We start from the raw sequence: 18,348 nt of genomic DNA, 5'->3' as shown, positions 1-18,348 counted from the left end.
TTCAGTTAAACAGGGAAGGTTTACTGAATGCATACCCCATGACTGAACAACCAGGGCAACAGCTGAAAACTGTATGCTAGACATTTCTTAGGGCCAGCTCCATGAAAAAAAAAACACAAAGAGCCCATACACAAGGGTTGGAAATGCTGCCCTGACTCAAGCCGTTTTAGACATAATAGTTCATATTGATCTTGAATTTGAAAGGTCTTATGTGAAACATATAGGTGTGTAAATTTATAAGGTTAACAAACCTCATAACATACAGAACATAACAGGGTACATGGCCAGCATAACCCTGCTCTGAGTCAAGATTTTGTTTCGTTTTGTTTTACATAAATGACTAGTTTCTTAGTTAGGGTTTTACTGCTGTGAACAGACACCATGACCAAGGCAAGTCTTATAAAAATAACATTTCAATGGGGCTGGATTATAGGTTCAGAGGTTCAGTCCATTATCATCAAGGTGGGAGCATGGCACAAGCAGAGCTGAGAGTTCTACACCTTCATCCAGAGGCTGCAGGTGGAAGACTGACTTTCAAGCACCTACGGTGAGAGTATTAAGCCCACATCCACAGTGACACACCTACTCCAACCAGGTCACACCCATTTCAACAAGGCCACACCTCCAAATGGTGCCACTCCCTGGTGCAAGAATATACAAACCATCAATTTCCACTCCCTGGCCCCCATAGACTTGTTCAAACACATGAGTCTATGGGGGCCATACTTAAACATTACATAATGCAAAATGCATTTAGTCCAACTTTTAAAATCCTCATAGTCTATAGCTATCTCAACAGTAGTAAAAGTCCAAAGTTCAAGGCCTCTTCTGAGATTCATCCAATCACTTAACTGTAATTCCCAAAGAAAGACGGGAAACCACCTGGGTAAACTCCAAACTCTGCATCTCTATGGCTGATGTCAAAGTGGTCTTTAAATCTCCACTCCTTTTTCATCTTTGTTGACTGCAACAAACTGCTTTCTCCTGGGCTGGTTCCACTCCCTATTAGCAGCTTTCCTCAGCATGTATCCCATGGCTCTGACATCTTTAACATCTTTTAATCTCCAAGGCAATTTCAATGTTACAGCTTCTTGCTTCAGTGTCTGGGATTCCACTTGATCTTTTGGGCTCCTCCTAAGGGCTGGCATCACTTCTCTAGCTCTGCCCTCTGAAGCACTCTAAGCTCAGGTTGATCCACTCCACTACAGCTGCTGTTCTTGGTGATCATCCCATGGTACTGACATCTCCAATACACAAGGGTGTTCCACTCCAACTAGGCTTCACCAATAGCCTCTCATAGGCTCTCTTCATGGTGCCAAGCCTCAAATCCTTTGCATGACACCCTCAGTCCTGGGCCATCAACTACAGCTGAGGCTACACCTTCTCCAATGGCCTTCCACGATCTCTCACAATGCCAAGCCTCAGCTGTTCTTCATGACACCTCATGCCTTCAAAACCAGTACCACCTGGTTGACTCTTCCACATTACCAAGTTCAGAAGCCGCATGAAGTACAACCTTGGCTATCTCTGGAACACAGCTTCTTTGTGCTCCCAGAAAATAATTCCCAGATTTCAACTCAGTGATGCTGGTCTTTTCTTAATCATTGCTAATTTCTTAGCTCCAGCTAACCAGCATCAATTGTCCCAATAGTTCCTTCCATTCCTAACTCTAGAGCCAGAGCCACAAGCCATGGCCTATACTTAATATGATAATCTCCAGATTCATCTATGTTCCTACAAATTTCTTTTTTTTTCTTTCTTTACAGTTGAATACAATTCCTTGGAATCTGTATGGCACATTTTCATCTTTCTTTCATCTGTTGATGGGCATCTTAGGTCGGTTCATTTCCTTGCTTTTGTAAATAGTACAGCAATAAACGTGGACTTTAGGCTGTAAAGTCCTTTGACTGTATGTCCTGGTATAGCCGAGGTGCATGAAAGTTCTATTTTTAACTTTTTGAGAAACTTCCCTATTGAGTTCCATAGTGGCTGTGCCAGTTGGTACTTCTTTCTCCATATCCTCACCAGCATTTGTTGTTAGTGTCTTATAAACGTTTGTTTATTGTTTTTCTACTGTACTGAGGATTGAACTCCGGCTTCATGTTTACTAGGCACGTGCTAGCTACAACCCAAGCCCCCATCGCCTTCACGAGAGACTTCAATGGTCCCTTTCTGAGTGTGCTAGCAGGTTGCTATAGAGACCCTGGTGGTTACAGTTCCTCCCCCAAACAACTAGAAAGCACAGTTGACACCAGGAGGGACAGGCTGTGACGTAAAATACTCTAAAATACTCGCTGCTTAAGAAAGATAGCTGACTCGTGGAGGCAGCAACTGTCTTTTAATAGCGCTACTGTTTTGGTAAGCATGATGCTGCACGTTTAAAAAAAAAGAAAAGAAAAGAAAAAGAAAAATCATTGGAATTTTCTACTTTTCAAGGACATGTTTTTGTTAAAATGATATATACTTCTCTACATATCTATATTCATATAAATAATCAGTGTTATTACTATTGTTAATTAATTCATTAATCTAGAGAAGGGGCCTCATGTAGTTCAGGTTCTCAAGCCCAGGTTAGCCTTGGACTTTATTTATTTATTCATTTATTTACTTATTTATAGTGTGTGGTATGTGTATGCACTGGCACATATGTGCATGTGTGCAACAGTTAAGAACAGAAACCGGGGCTGGTGAGATGGCTCAGTGGGTAAGAGCACCCGACTGCTCTTCCGAAGGTCCGGAGTTCAAATCCCAGCAACCACATGGTGGCTCACAACCATCCGTAACAAGATCTGATTCTCTCTTCTGGAGTGTCTGAAGACAGCTACAGTGTACTTACATATAATCAATAAATAAATCTTTAAAAAAAAAAAAGAACAGAAACCGACATTGAGCAGCCTGTGTCCTTATCCTTGTCATTGTTGTCTTCCTCCTCCTCCTCCTCTTCTTGAGACAGGGTCTCTCATTGAATCCTGTAGTTTGCCTTTTGGGCTAGACTGGCTAACTAGGGAGCCCGAGATCTGCCCCACCCCCATTGCTGGGGCTGGATGTATGTGGCTGTGTCCAGCTTTTTCATGGGTACTGGGGAATCAGAATTAAGGTCCCCATGCTTGTGAAAGGAGTACTTTACCCACTGAAACATTGCCCCATGGCCTTGAACTCCTTTTTCATCTTCCTGCCTACGCTTTCTAGTTGCTGGGGTCATTCGAATGATGCACCCTGTCTTGCTGAGATTCAGTCTTGGTGTTGTTTTATAAAATTAAAGAGGAGAGAGAGAATATGTTTGGTGGATGTGCAGTCAGGCGTAGGGGAAGGGGGTGCCTCTGCATGGCCTATGCTGAGGCATCCCTTCCCCCTGAGGGACCAGCCACATGATGGTATAGTATAGAATAGAGTTTAATCAGGGCATGGGGAGGGGAGTTGAGACAGAGAAGAGAGAGAGAGAGAGAGAGAGAGAGTAGAGGAGTAGAGGCAGAGCATGGGCACATGGAGAAAGAAGGGGGAGGGGAATGGGGAGAGAGAGGGGGCAGGAGCAAGAGGACCAAGAAAGCAAGAGAGAGGAGGTGGCAAGCAGTCCCTTTTATAGTGAGTCAGGCACACACGTGGCTGTTGCCAGGTAACTGTGAGGCGGAGCCTGGACGAAATGCTAGCACTTGGGACTCAGTTGGAGAACTAGTTAGCAAAGTCTCAGGCAGAGGATTCCACCAGATAGAAGACAGAAAAAAATTTAAGAGTCTGACCAAAGGGATATCTCAGTGGGTAAAGGCTCCTGCTGCTAAGCCTGATCTGAATTCAAGCTCAAGGGGTGTGTGTGTGTGTGTGTGTGTGTGTGTGTGTCACACACAAATAAAGAGTTTTTTGTTTTTTTAAAAGAAGATTCAAGGGTCAATGGCCACAAAAGTTACACAGGGCTTAGGCAGGAAGAACCAGAGACACAGAGAAGGGACCACCGAGAAAATAGGAGAAAAAAACATATATATATATATATATATATATGAATTCCTTAATAAAAGGGAAATTCACATCAAGGTACAATGGCTCACACCTACATTCCCAGCACTTGGGAGGCCAAGGCTGGAAGACCACAAATTCAGAGACAGCCTGGTCCACACCCTGAGACCCTTGCATAGCATAAAGTGAAAGGCCAGTGCCACAGACAAACGCAGGAATCAGCGAAACAGAACAGAAGGTCAACAAGTAAGATAAAGATTTGGATTTAGCAATAAGTGTGTCGCCCAGGGTCTGGAGGAGAGTGGTTTAGCTGAGTGGACTGATCTCTGGAGGAATCAGAAACGGAGGCAGTCAGCCCGCACAGGGCACTGACAGCTCCCCCCTGCCCCGCTAGTGCTCCTGATCAATTCTAAGGCAGTTGTGATTGTCTGGGTCTGGCTAGGGGCTGAAGCTTTGCATTTCTATGAAGCCTCCCAGTGGCGGGCCTACTTGAACCAGCACAAAGTACTTAAGACTGACAAATTCAATCTTGAAAGGCTCAAGGGCTTGAATGTTTTTAAAGCTTCCCAAAGACTCGCCTGTGGAAATGTTAGATTGTTAGTCATATCAGAAAAACAACCAGAAGAGACTATAAAGGACATGGCTGTCCTTTGTGCACAGTTCTCTCAGCAAATGTCTTGTTCATGAAAATCTCCATTTGGGTCACTCAACTCCATTTCCTTATAGGACAGAGAAGGCCCATACATTTTTTTTCATTTTGCCTCCCTCCATCTTCACAGGCTAAGATCACAGGCAGGTGCTACCATGTCTAGCTTTTTACTTTTAATTTTATTATTATTATTTGGCAGTGCTAGAGGTCAAACCTAAGTCCTTGTGCATATAAACCGAGTAAATTTATGCTCACACTGGTATTATTATTATTTTCATTTTAACTCTGTTATATCTAAGAATATGTTCTCTCAGATCACATCTGTCAAAACTTACTGAGATTCGTTTTATGGCTCAGAACTCAATCAGTTCTTATAAATGTTCCATGAGTGCTTCAAAATACCATTCCATTTCTGGGTTTCTTTTCTTCCTTCCTTCCTTCCTTCCTTCCTTCCTTCCTTCCTTCCTTCCTTCCTTCCTTCCTTCCTATTAGATCAGAGGTACTGGCCAGACTGACAGATTTGAATAATCTGTCAATTACTAGGAAAAAGCTGAACTTGGGTGGCACACACCAGTAATCCCAGGCCTTGGCTGAGACAGGAGAAGTATTTCTGTTAGTTTGTTTTTTGTTTTTGTTTTTGTTTTTGTTTTTGTTTTTGGTTTTTTGAGACAGGGTTTCTCTGTGTAGCCCTGGCTGTCCTGGAACTCACTCTGTAGACCAGGCTGGCCTCGAACTCAGAAATCCGCCTGTCTCTGCCTCCCGAGTGCTGGAATTAAAGACGTGTGCCACCACCACCCGGCCCTGGAAAGCCTTTATTCCATTTTTCTAGATGTCCTTTCAACATGTGGAGATCTATGGTGAGCAGAATCTAGTTTGGCTTTGTAGGCCTAGTCCTTGTCCTGGCAGCCTCAGAAAACACCTGGCCATTACCCCCCACCCTCCCTGAAATCTGGCATCTCCTCTAAATTCATATCACTTGCTGCTGTACAATCTGCGTGGCATGTCCGCTTTCCCTGCAGTGTTTTTATAATCTACTTCTTAGATTTTAGCCATGTGAGCGAAGATTATTTTTATAACAGCTTTGTTGATGCATAATTATTAACATATCAATCATAAAGCCCACTCTTTCAAAGTATATAATTCAGCGAATGCTTGCCTTTATCCTGGCATCCTCTAGGTTTCACATACGAACCACCTGAAGATCATTATAAACTGTCTTTTATTGATCCTACCCACCTCCCAAAGGTTTTGACTTCATTGAGGAGGGGCATGGAACAGGCATGAGATATATATATATATATATATATATATATATATTTTTTTTTTTTCCGAGACAGGGTTTCTCTGTGTAGCCCTGGCTGTCCTGGCACTCACTTTGTAGACCAGGCTGGCCTCGAACTCAGAAATCCGCCNTCCTGGCACTCACTTTGTAGACCAGGCTGGCCTCGAACTCAGAAATCCGCCTGCCTCTGCCTCCCGAGTGCTGGGATTAAAGGCATGCGCCACCAAGCCCGGCGAGATATATATATATATATATTTTTAATTCCCCAAAAAAACTAACTTGCAGCTAAGGATGCACGCTGCACATTGCAGGTCGATCTATACGGAGGGTTTGCGGTGACCATCCATGGCCTCTACTTCTGGTATCCAGTTAACTCTTACTATCTTATCCAGGCAGTGGTGGCAAAAGCCTCTAATCCCAGCACTTGGGAGGCAGAGGCAGGCCTGGTTTACAGAGTGTGTTCCAGGACAGCCAGGGCTACACAGAGAAACCCTGTCTCGAAAAACTAACTAACCAACCAACCAACCAACCAAAAAAAACCTCTTACCATCTTTGTCTCCCTTACAGTCCTTGACTTCTATTACTGGTCAGTGTCTGCTTATGACTGTGTTCTCATCACTAGGCTTGGCCACACGGCCATTTAAGGCCAGCCTGGGCTAGCTGTCAGAAAGATTGTATTGCACCACCAAGTTTCTGCACTCAATAGTCAGGGGTTAAATGATTTTTACTCAAAAAACACTAACTCATAAATCAAACTCAAGACCGCACTCATTTTGAAGATCAATTGTAAAGTGGTAGTCTGGTTAATTTCTCAGATGACCTTATTATTACTGTTTTGTTTGTTTGTTTGTTTGTTGTTTCATTGAGGACCTGGTGCACACTGAAAATGATGACATGGTAGTCCGGTTTTTGCTTTCACAGCTGTGAAGTCTTTGAGGGGACACATCATGCCATTCCTGGGCTGCCACATATTAGGGACAATGTAGTTACACTTCATACCTCGTTGGATACGTATGACCTTAACTGGACAGGGAGCTGCACAACTTTCCCGTTTTGATTCTTTTTGCAGTTAATTAAAGTTCTCTAAACTGGGGCACTCCCTAATCTGCTCCGGCTACAACAAACAGAAGGCAGGTTTTACTTGCACCTACGAGAGGTTTTGTAAACACTCAAGCCCAGCAAGGACAGTTCTCTCGGACAAATGAAAGCAAGATTCTTGAGATGAAGGACACCTGGCGAAGTCGGTCCTTTAGTTGTCCCGTAATGCCTCTTAACACCTTAAACCCAGATACAGAGGGTCCGCGTGGGCATCTCGACCGCGCCCCCTGGTCAGCCACAGCGTGATTCCTTCCCGGGAGGGTTACGCCCCAGGGCGCAAGTGGAGCGACTCAAGCATTAAACAAGACAATGTAAAAGCAGTCTAGCCAAGAATAGACAGTGTTATTTTGGCAGCCAGTTTCTCTCCTCCCGCCCCCAAACCCCCGAGCCTCCACCCAATCCCTTGGGCCGGGCGCCCAGAGCTCAGAATTGTGGCCGGCTCCAGGAGCCCAGCTCCCTCCACGTGTCCTGTCTTCCCAGCAGCCTCTCCGCTGCCTGGGGAGGAAAATCTCCTGACAACTCGCGGTCTGTGGACTACATCTCCCGGGAGGCACCGCGCCACTTCTCGCTGCCAACACCCGGGGCGCAGGCGCCCTGAGCTCTGTCAACAAGCGGGTCTGGCGAAGCCTGTGTGCGGTTCCTGATGGGATTTGTAGTTTCTCTGGCTCTCTCTCACTCGCCCATCCGACGCTCGAGGACTACAAGTCTCAGCTACCCCGGCGCGGTGAGCCCGGTCACGTGTTAGGGGGCCGATCGGGCGTGCGTGCCGCCGTTGATCCGGTGCTGCAGTGAGGTGGTTGTCGCCCGTGTTGTGTGTGTGTGAGTGTGTGTGAGTGAGTGAGCGAGTGAGTGAGTGAGTGCGTGGGGGCACTCGGCTTGTTGTTGTCGGTGACTTCCCCCTTCCCTCCACCCCTCCCCTCCCCGGCCGCCGCTGCAGTGGCCGCTCCCTGGGCCGTAGGAAATGAGCGATAACGATGACATCGAGGTGGAGAGCGACGTGAGTCCCGGGGCTTCTTCCTTTCCGTTCGGGTTGTCAGGCGGGGACAGCGGCAAGGGTTCTCAGCCGGGCGGGAGGGGGCCGGGTCGCCGCCGCCGCCTCCGTCCTTTTCTCCCCCCTCCCCCCGGGGCCGGGACCGCCTGCGTCGCGCTCCAGGCTCGCTCCCCTCCAGTCCTGTCCGGAGAGGCCTCCTGGGACTGAAGGTGGGAGCAGACACGCGGCCTCTGGGACCCCCACATTCTCCCGTGGAGGAGGGTGTCGAGGCCTCCCTCTCTGCTCTGCCCGGCTGGGGATCCCATTATCCTTCCGGATCCTGGGCAAGGAGACCAGCGCTCAGCTCTTGCTCTTTGGGTCCATGAGCTCCCTCCTCCCGTGACCGGTTGATCCTTGGGGTGAAGGGGCTGGGAGTGCTCTGACGCCCTAGAGGGATGGGGGAGAGCAGGCAGTGTTTCGGATCCCAGAAGGAGGGGCAGCGCCTGAAACCCCCCCCCCCCCATTAGGCTACGGGATCTCGCTGGAGAGAGTGGAAGGGGAAAGAGGGAGGGAGGGGTGTCAGACTGACTCCCCACCCGCTGCTTCCTCCGCCGCCGGCATTTTCTTTCTTATTATTGAATTCGAAGTGTGAAAATAACTTCTGTATTTTCTATTTTTCTCTCTCTCTTATTCCAGGAAGAGCAACCGAGGTTTCAATCTGCGGTACGTCTCCTACTCTCCATTTCATTTTCATTTCCGTTCAGTTTTGGTTCTTTTTGGAGTCAGAAAAAGAGATCGTTCTATTACTTTTAATACTCTTGTAAACTCCTCTTAACCGCTAAGGTGAGGTTAAGTCTGTTGGGGTTGGAGGAGGGGGTGCGTTGCAAATCCACATGATTCTTGATAGTCAGGTGGTAGATTCTAGTGAGTAGGCAGGCAGGCAGGCAGGCAGGCAGGCGAGTGAGAGGAGGCCTGTGCTGTGAACTGAGTTGTTCTGTAGTGTTCAGTGAAGGATGCCTTGGAGATATGTGAGAAATGGAAGGGCATTCTGAAGTGAATGGTAGTGTTATTTCAGAGCAAACTGGCTAGGTTTTATTTAGGAGCAGGTAAACTTTAAGCAGGATCTCCATAGTTGTGTGAAGTTGCAGGAACATGTTAATAATCGCCTTTAGCCAAGGTCATGTGACTACTGCAGACTCCTAGGATCTAGAAAAGCATGATATTCCCCAAAAAAAACGACAGTGGAAAAAAGAGAGGCGCTAGAAGTTAAATATTGAAAGTGGCACAGCTTTTTGTGGTCTTGACTTTCCATTTGAGAAGAAAAAAATTGTTGAAGAGTGGCACTGTTAGAGACAGCTTTGCTGAAAGGTGATGGATGCGTCCATATAATGTTATCAGTGACTTCTTAGATTTTTTTATATTAATGGGGTTTTTTGTAGGTGTTTCTGGCTTTGGGTTGACCCCGTGCTTTCTTGTCTTTGGAGTTTGAGACTTAGGAGTAAATAGGCATAGATTAGAAGAGAGAGAAGAGAAGGAATAGACTCAGAATACAACCAGACAGGAGAGACAGATGGAATATTTGATGGTTGGAAATGGTAGGGAAAGAGAATGGAGTGAGGTCCTCATTACCCGTGAGGACCAGGTAATGAGCTAGTCAAGGGTGGAAGGAAGAGGTGAGGATGTATACCCCTTCTAAAAAGTCAGTAGCCACCTACCCCTGCTGCTTGCTACCTGACAGTGGTCAGTGCTGCCAGATCTTTTTGTTTCCTTCAGGGCCGAGCCATATCCCTGGAACTTCAAACTTTATGAGAAATGTTAAAATACTCAAAACACAGATTATTACTTTTTTGGGTGTGTTTATGTGCATTAAACTTTTGGCTGTGCTAGGATTCGAACCCAGGGCCCTCGCATGCTGTGCAACCCCTCTGCCGAGGAGCTTCAACCTCAGCCTATTTAATTGATTTTTTTAAAATTACATTTACTTAACGTGTGTGTGTGTTGTGTGGTCACGTGTATGTCATGGCTCACATGTGAAGGTCATAAGAACAACTTGGATTCAGTTCTCTCTCTCCCACACATGGGTCTGGGGATTGAATTTAGGGTCATCAGGTTTGACCACAGTGCCTTTACCCACTGAGCTATCTCTTTATCTTCTAGTTACCTGATTTTTAAACGATATATGACACAGCTGTTTAGGAACTTGTAGAGTTTGCAGGATGCAACTAGGCTTGGTCTGGTGGGTAAACCCAGTGACTCGGGAGGCTGAGGTAGGAGGATCAAACGTTTGAGCCTGCTTCTGCAGTGTACTGAGACCCTGCCTTGACATACACAACACAGAGTCCAGGGTTGTGGCCCAGTATGTAAGCCCAGGGCTTCTGAGGCTTTGGCAGAAGTCTTCCCTGAATTTTAAGCCAACCTGAGATATAGAATGAGTTCCAGCCTGGACTGCAGCATGAGATTCTGCCTCACACAAACAAGAACTCTCTACCTTTCTCTCTTTTTCTAGGGAACAAGTTTGTAGGATGCCAAATTGATAGCTCTGATGTAGGACCTTATTATTCACAGGCTAAAAGCAGGTTCTTCAGTTGTATGTGTGCTTCGTTAGAGATTGTACAGCTTGCCTGAGCACTAAGAAAACCTTATTTATTGAGAGCTGATTGATTGAGTGCAGTTATCTCAGAGGTCTTAAGGATTGTTCTGAGAGCCTCATGGAAGATAATGTTTTATTTCTTAATGAAGCATTACACATATTTACTTCTATGGAAAGTCAAATTCCTCAGCTATTATTCTCTCTCTCTCTCTCTCTCTCTCTCTCTCTCTCTCTCTCTCTCTTGAGAGAGAGGGAAAGGCATCTAAGCTATCTTGGAACTCAGAAAGATCAGTCCACCTCAGGTTCCCGGATTAAATGGGATTTAATCAGCTGGGACTAAATGTGTCACCACCCTGCCTGGGTACTATTAGTCTTAATACTATGGACTTGGTTGTTTTCTTTTGAACCTGTCCTACCAAAACAACAACAACAAAGCAACTTCTTTCCCCCCTCCCCAAATCTCTAGTTCTAAGGACTTGATGAGGGTTAGGGGGCAAGGGTTGGGCGGCTTGTTTTGAAGACTCATCCTTGAGCTGGCATTAGGTTTGCCTTTCAGTGAGCGATGCTTCCTTACTATATGATAAGCAGTTCCTGTAGGCTTTCTGCTTTTGAAAGCATCCACGTGGGTGGTGATGTGCATTTATTGTTTCCACTCCCGTGAGGCAGGTTCTACTTTGTCTAGATGTTTTAACTTTTTTTGTCACTGTTGTTAAGGTGCTTTGGATTTTTTCCTTTCACTTTGGGACATAGACAATGAAATTTTTGTTGTTGCTGGAGGTTGAATCTTTGAGACCCTTTGTTTTCATTTAGTATGTTTATTTATTGAGATTTTTCTGGTAGCAGTTTATCATAGCATAGACGGAAAAAGCAGGTATATTATAGACAGTGCATCGTACAACTGTCACAAACGGGCTGGGAACATGTATTCCTCCTTTATCCCTGTGAATATATCCATTTGCTTTTTAAAATTTAGTATAAATAATACAATTTTTTTCTAAAATATGGAAAGCTATTAGATTTTATCTTTGGAAAACCATTTAAGAAAGGTAGACTGTGAACAACCACGTGTTTAGGACTACAGGAAAACTTTTAAGAAGTTATTTGGAACCCAAGTGTGGAAGCTCACACTTATAATCCCAGCACTCAGGATAACTGAGACAGGAGGAATACCATGAGTTCGAACTGAGCGATAGTCTCTCTGTCTCTCTCTCTCTCTCTCTCTCTCTCTCACACACACACACACACACACACACACACACGTTACTTGGAAAATAACATGGAAAGATGATCATAGTTCCTACAGTCAGTACAGTATCTTACTTGTGAAGAGGGCAGGCCATTCAGATCAGTATGGAGGAGGCAGTGGAAAGTGAAACTGACCTCCTCACAGTGCTGCACACGGAAGCAGTCTCCAGTGAGCAGCAAACTGTTAGAGGAAGTCACCCTGAACACTAGGTACTAAACTTAATAATTGCAGAATCTCACTAGTACTTTTGGGAGTGGAGTGGGGGAGTAAGTTGTATTTTAAAACTAAGTTTCTGAGGCAGTTACTTTATGCAAGGGGTTCCTTTTGCTTTATTTCTGTTTGGATAATTTCCCTGGGAAAGAGTGAAAGTATATGTGAAATGTAGGATTCCTGAGCTGCTCAAGAAACCTGAGGCCTTTCTCTGTGTACTGTCCTTTGCCGCATCTGCTGAATTCAACATGTCACAGCTGCTCTGCTGGCTGGAGGTGTAAAGTAGGTTTGCACTCTTCCACTTCGAGTTCTTTCTGGTTTACAGTATTTTTAACTCCTCAGCTTTTTGCTTCTTTGGAGACTGAAGTGTATTTGGGAGGAAGGGAGTTTGACCACTCTGGAGGTTCAGGAAACTTGTGACAGAAGTGCTGCAAGCGCTGTCGTGCTTGCTTCTGCTCAGCGCTTGCTCTGATGATGTAAAAGCCGCGTTCCTCCCTGCGTGTGCTGTGAGAGAGAAGACAGTGCTAAGTTTTTAAGAGTTGTGTGTTGCTTTGTCAAAAGCTGACAGAATAAAAGAGTTGATCTAGGAACCCTATTTGATCTCTTTCTGGGACAAGGGAGGGTTATGACAGGGTTTTGCTCTGTAGCCTGGCCTCCCCCTGCCCCCTGCAGGAATTCTCCTGCCTCAGCCTCCTGTGGGGCTTACAGGTGTTAGGTTGTCAGGCCTGACTTCAGTGTCCTAACCAAGAATTCCTTCCTCTAAACAGCTAGTGTAATGGCACGTGTGGGTTGTAGTGTTCCCAGGTTCTTTTAGACTCCAAAAGATGGTAGAAACCTCAAAAGCAAATATATTGACAGAAATGTGTATCAGCCGTAGGCTTCAAACAGAAGAGCTAGGAACCTGGAGTTAATATCTGCCTACTAAAGACACTAGTGAGATTATCTCATCTCAGGTGCCTGTTGTTTTGTGTTGCAATTTTTAGGTTGAGTACTTTTGAGTTGCGTAGGAATTGTTTTATTTAATTCAAACAGAAGTAATCCATGTACTGCATGAGAATTCGGAGCCTTTGTATTCAGCATTCTTATTGTTTCAGTGAAGCTTGCTGGATAGTCCTGTGACTCTGTCGTCTAAAGAGACACCATTTAATTTCTGAAACTAAATATACTAAATAGCCACTAAGGACGACACATGTTCCCTCCACATTGGCATTGAGAAGATTCCCCCTATATGGTAGAACAGTTAGGTGCCAGGCAGCTTGCAAGAAATGGCATTCTGGAAAAATCTTGTACATCCTTTACAGTAAGGTGTTTCTTTCTCCATGCTAGGCCGTGCAGGAAATTGGGTTGCTGATTGGTGAGATGAGTGAATGAAGATGCATTCTCTGTGCAATAAGTTGAAAGGAAATAACTGTTGAGAGAGTGCCTCAATTCTGAACGGCTCTCCTTAGCTTCCGTGTCCTGTCAGTTTAGCGACTAAGCTTGCTTTCAACATTGAGCTGCACTAAGATACACATGCTTGTTAGTGTGAGAGGTGGACAAATTATAGGTGACGGGTTTTCTGCTGTCTGCCAGCGTGGAAAAGTTTGGTGGAACTACAACTGAGACTGAGGAAAAGCCTTGGCCTAGACATCAAAGCTGGAAGCAATTTGGTACTGTAGTTCCTGTGAGCAGCTGTGGACCACTCTGGTATCACAAAGCCCCTAGTACTTGTCTTTAGTCTACTGCAGATCCTGTGTTACAGAGCAAGCAGTGTCCAGCATCTACTCCTGAGGATGTATAGGGGAGTCATTTGGGAACCTGTGACATAGCCCAAAAAGGCCTCTGTGATCTATTCCACAAGGGTACCACCGGTCCCAGTGTCAGCATGACCAGACACTTCTCGGTATAGGCAAGAGAGTGTACACTCATCTGAGTTGCTTTGTTCCGCTGTTGCTGTTGGTTGCTGTGCTGCTTTAAAAAGCTCCTGGGAGGATCTCCAGCACCTTAGGCAGAGGGTCTTTACCTGGTTTTTCTTTCCTCAGTTCTGAAAGCTTGACCTTTTGGGAAAGAGCTGTCAGCAAGAGAAGATGGCTAACAAGACAGTATAATAGCCTTCCCATTGGCCCATCACACAAAGCTAGGGGGTATCTGCTTCATCTTCAGCACAGAAATACTTTGCAGAGAGAACTCTCCGCCTTGTGTGAAGGTGTGTCAAGTTTTCCTATGCTCTGTAAGCACTGGAAATGTCACTTAATTCAGAGTTGCCTGGAATTAGGCATGTGAGTTGGGCATGTTTTTCACGTGTGCTTGCAAATGAGGCCAGGGGAGGGGAAAACAAGTCCATCCTTGTGGCTGTCTCTGTTTAGGCAGAACAGCCGAGGGTAGACATGGCAGGAGTGCTTGCTCTAAGACTCCCCCGTTCTGCTAGTTAAATTGGGTCTGGAACCACCACAGAAATTCCATCCACTGCTTGGAGAACAACAGTCCCCAGCCCAGGCTTTCTACCAGGCAGTGGCCTGCCGCCTTTCCTAGCCGAGCCAACTTCTAACTTGGCTGGCTCCCCAGATGAGAAGCCGAGATTTCTGCTCATGGTCTACAGCCAAGTTCACTACAGTCTTCCAACCAAACGACTTGTTGTCCATCTGAGTCCTTTCAGTGCTCAGCAAACGGGAGGGGGTGGTGCATCTTGTGGGATGATTTTGTTGTTTGGTTAAACTTAGCTCCTTGCTTGCAGCACAGGCCCACAGGAAACCAAGACCAACTTAGCTCTAACTGCTTGGGATTTTTAGGGTTCTCCCAAAAAGAAAACAGACAATTAGGATTTTATTTGTATTAACAGAAGGGATTGTGGGTAACTGGGGTCACTGCTTCCGTGCACAGCTCTTAAGCTGGGAGGAGGGCCAGGAGTCAGGGTGATTTAGTAGACAGGAGTATCTTGGACTGCTGCTGAAGACCAGTTGATTTGCATGTAAATAGACCATCTTGGAAATTAGAGTAAACACCAGAGGTCTAGTCCATGCCAAATGCTGGTCCTAGGTCTCTTGGGCTCCTCAGGTATAAGCTGTCTCACACTGCCGCTGGAGGGTGGCTGTAGTTATCTTGCCCAGTGATGTATAATATCCTCTAACCTCAGGTACCTGGTTTTTCAAGCTTAATTGTCCTTTCAGATTCCTTTTCTATTTTCCATATAACTAGTTGAGAAAATATTTTGCTTAACAGTGAACTGAGGTTTAAGAAGGGTTAACTTTACAAGTCCTTCAGGACAGTGGCTGTAATGGGGATTTGTAGACGATTAACAACTGTAGGTAGGCACCTAGGGATCAGGAGAAAAGTGCCGACCTCAGTGAGTCACAGACTTTAGAATTTGGTAGGAGAAGAATTTCAGGTCCTTTTCTTCTCATGGCTCTTGTCTGATTCTGTCTGACCATCTTTTCTAATACAAGGATTCTTTGGAAGCAGCATTTAACCTGGTTTTCTCTTGTTGCTGCATTTTCAAAATTCCTGGCGCTCTGGGCTTAGTGGCCAGGTCACTCTAATGTGTAGATAGGTTCTTTAGGCTAGCGTAGCCCAGCCTGCTCTAGTCAGGGTAAATACTCAGAGTGTGTGTGTCTATAATGCCTGAAGTGTAGGTGTGGTGAAGTTTTTGCTGAAATAGGTCCTTGTGTTCTGTTCAGAGGGAGATGAAGCGCCTTAGCACGGTGCCCTGCTCTCTTTCCTTTCCTGATTGGTTGGCAGTCCTGGCCCAACAGCTAGCTGAGTGCTTATAATTCCAAGCAGGAAAGGTTAAAGGCTGGTTAGGTTAGGGGATTTAGAAAACTGCCAAATGGGCCTGCCCTGCTGCAGGGGCCTGAGGGACTTTACCAAGAGCATGTAGGTGTCAGAAGGTCTGCTGCCCAAGAACTGCCTTTCTGGCTCAGTCTGTGTGAGAGGAAACTGAATGTAATTGGCAGTCTGTCAGCTCTGCCATAATGACCTCAGGTGCAGCTGTGTTTTCTAGAGGGTTGGGGCTCTCTTGTATGACTTGATAAGAGGATATACTAGTGACCTATCAGGAGGGCCTCAGGATAGTGGGTTTCCTGTGGACAGAATTCCCCAAGTCTCACGGTAGAGGTAACCATAGCTTATGAAGTGCCCGCTGGAGCTTCCCTTAGTAACATTCCAACCACAGACTGGCAGCTGCTCCATCGTGTAGGTTGGGGACACTCACTGGAGAGTCACTCTTTGTCCCTGAATAACTTTGATTTTCCTTGTGCATGAGCTGGAGTCATCGTGCTACTTTGGATGTTGTTCCTGTTGCAAGCCTTGCTCACCCTTTCTCCCCTTTAACAGAGCCTAATTCTGGAGACTCCTTCCTAACTACCCACCTCACTACAAATTTTCCCAGTCCACTTGCCAGGGACAGCGCTGACTGCACACACTTCCAGGCTTGGCCGCATCCACCTGTAAAGAAGTGCACTCCTGACATGCTCTTTCTTCACTCTCCTAGGCTGACAAGCGGGCTCACCATAATGCACTGGAACGAAAACGTAGGGACCACATCAAAGACAGCTTTCACAGTTTGCGGGACTCAGTCCCATCACTCCAAGGAGAGAAGGTGAGTTTATTGACAAAGCCAGTTGGCCCATCAGCAGCTTGGAACGAACTAGAACATCCCTTCTGTAAAGAAACACAGTCAAGTGGCATGGTCTCTCTCTTTTTTCTTTTCTTTTCTTTTTATTATTTATTTATTTATTTTTGATTCTTTGGAAGATCCCCACACATTCTTAATTATCTTTAGCAAAAGCAATGTCAGCTCTAACAGCTCTTGGCAGGACATCCCTTTCAGAGTTGGAGAGACTGTAGTCCATTACTTTTTTATTTGGTAGTACTGGGCATTGAACCCAGGGCCTTGTACATGCTAGGCAAATAAATTAGTCACTCATGACATTACTATAACTATATCCTGTACTATGTAACATGGTCCATAATTAGTTTGGGATCACTAAAGATTCTCCCAGGCCAGCAACACCCTAAACCTCTGTGGGAATTTCTCTTGTGCAGTCCAGCATTAGTACATACTTAGTGTAAATGAACACTTTGAAGCAGGTCTGTGAACCTGCCTGGGCACCAGTGATTTTCAGTTCTGACACATACTCTTCCCAACATATGTAAAGAGCATTGTAAGCTGTGGACCAAAAAAGCGAGACATGTTCATATGAGAGAATAAGCCAGCCACCCTCATCCTTCCTAGCGGCCTTGAAACTTGTATTTTCCCTGGAGAGGTAGGAGCCAGCTGTTCTAGCTTCAAAAACTGAAAGCTTGGAGCAAAAGCCTATGGGTTAGGGTCACTCCTTAGAATAAAGAAAAAAACATTTGTTTGCACAGTTATTTCCACCCTTGACACAGTGTAGCAACAGGCTGCTTTTTGTAGCCCCTTGGTCAGCTTGTTTGAAAGAGCCTCACTGTATAGTCAGACTGGCCTGAATTTGGGATTCAGCCCATCTTGCCTGTTAGCATTAAAAACAGTGTTTACTCTAGGTATACTCTAGGTATGCTCTGGTTCTCTGCTAAGTGTCCTGAATTTGCTCTGTTATCCAAGATTAAGTTTTTCATGTTTATAAAAAGTTGAAAAGCTATGTCTTCTATTTTGTCTATAATGTGGCCTTCTGTGTGGTTGAAGTATGGAGTAAGTCTAAGCTTACAGGAAAACACAAATAGGCCATGTGAATGCCGTATTACAAAGCCAGAATTTTGCTGTAGGTTAAGCCCACTTGGTATATACTTGATTTAATGGCCTTGAACCAAGGTACTTACCGGAATAACAGCATTCCTGAAAGCACCACAGGAAATCTTTATGACTGAGAGACGCACCCTCTGTGCAAGAGATTTATCTCTGATGCATACCTGACCTGTGGACACTTGGTGCTTATTCCGTATGCTACAGTATCAGCATCACTTAGTGAGCTTCTGGGCTAGAGCTGCCTTCATCTAAACCGCTCATGGAATGAGACGGGCTGAGATGTGCTTCTCAGAGGGAGGGCTGTGACACGCCCACTTCCCATGCCACATGAACTCCTGGGGTAAGCCAGGCAGGCAGGCTCACCCGAGGAGTTCTGAAGAGTGAAACCACTGAAAGTGTAGCTCACAAGCCTCAGCTGCAGAGCTTCCTTCCTTGGCCTCTTCCCTTGCTGTTACATTCTTCCTTAATGCCTTACAGGTTTACGATACTAGGTCCTCTTGCCGTGTTTCTTTGAGGAAGTTGAAATTTGACTTTGCTAGCTTACAGATGGGATGAGTAGTTTGTCATCCGTGGTCCTTTCACCTACTCCATTCAGCAAACATCCATGCAGGGTCTACACACACCAACCACTGTTCTTAACAAGAATGGATGTTTTAT

The 18,348-nt window shown here is 45.5% G+C and overlaps 1 protein-coding gene across 10 annotated transcripts in view; it reads left to right on the top strand.

Moving 5' to 3' along the window:
- Positions 1-7,715: 7,715 nt before the first annotated feature.
- Positions 7,716-18,348, top strand: part of Max (MYC associated factor X) — a 41,613-nt gene continuing 30,980 nt past the window's right edge. For 4 of the 10 annotated variants that reach the window (XR_003838360.1, XR_003838361.1, XM_029484321.1 and 1 more), the window contains exons 1-3: positions 7,735-7,974; positions 8,644-8,670; positions 16,459-16,566. Coding sequence is in view for 6 of the 10 variants with exons in the window: in XM_029484321.1 (XP_029340181.1) it covers positions 7,939-7,974; positions 8,644-8,670; positions 16,459-16,566 (171 nt within the window). In the remaining 4 variants the exon portion in view is untranslated. The other 6 variants (XM_021178829.1, XM_021178831.2, XM_029484322.1 and 3 more) reach the window with 5 other exon arrangements.

Source organism: Mus caroli, chromosome 12, assembly GCF_900094665.2.
Source record: "Mus caroli chromosome 12, CAROLI_EIJ_v1.1, whole genome shotgun sequence".
NCBI lineage: Eukaryota > Metazoa > Chordata > Mammalia > Rodentia > Muridae > Mus > Mus caroli.
The sequence above is the reverse complement of the archived record's forward strand: the minus strand, read 5'-3'. Positions and strand labels throughout refer to the sequence as shown.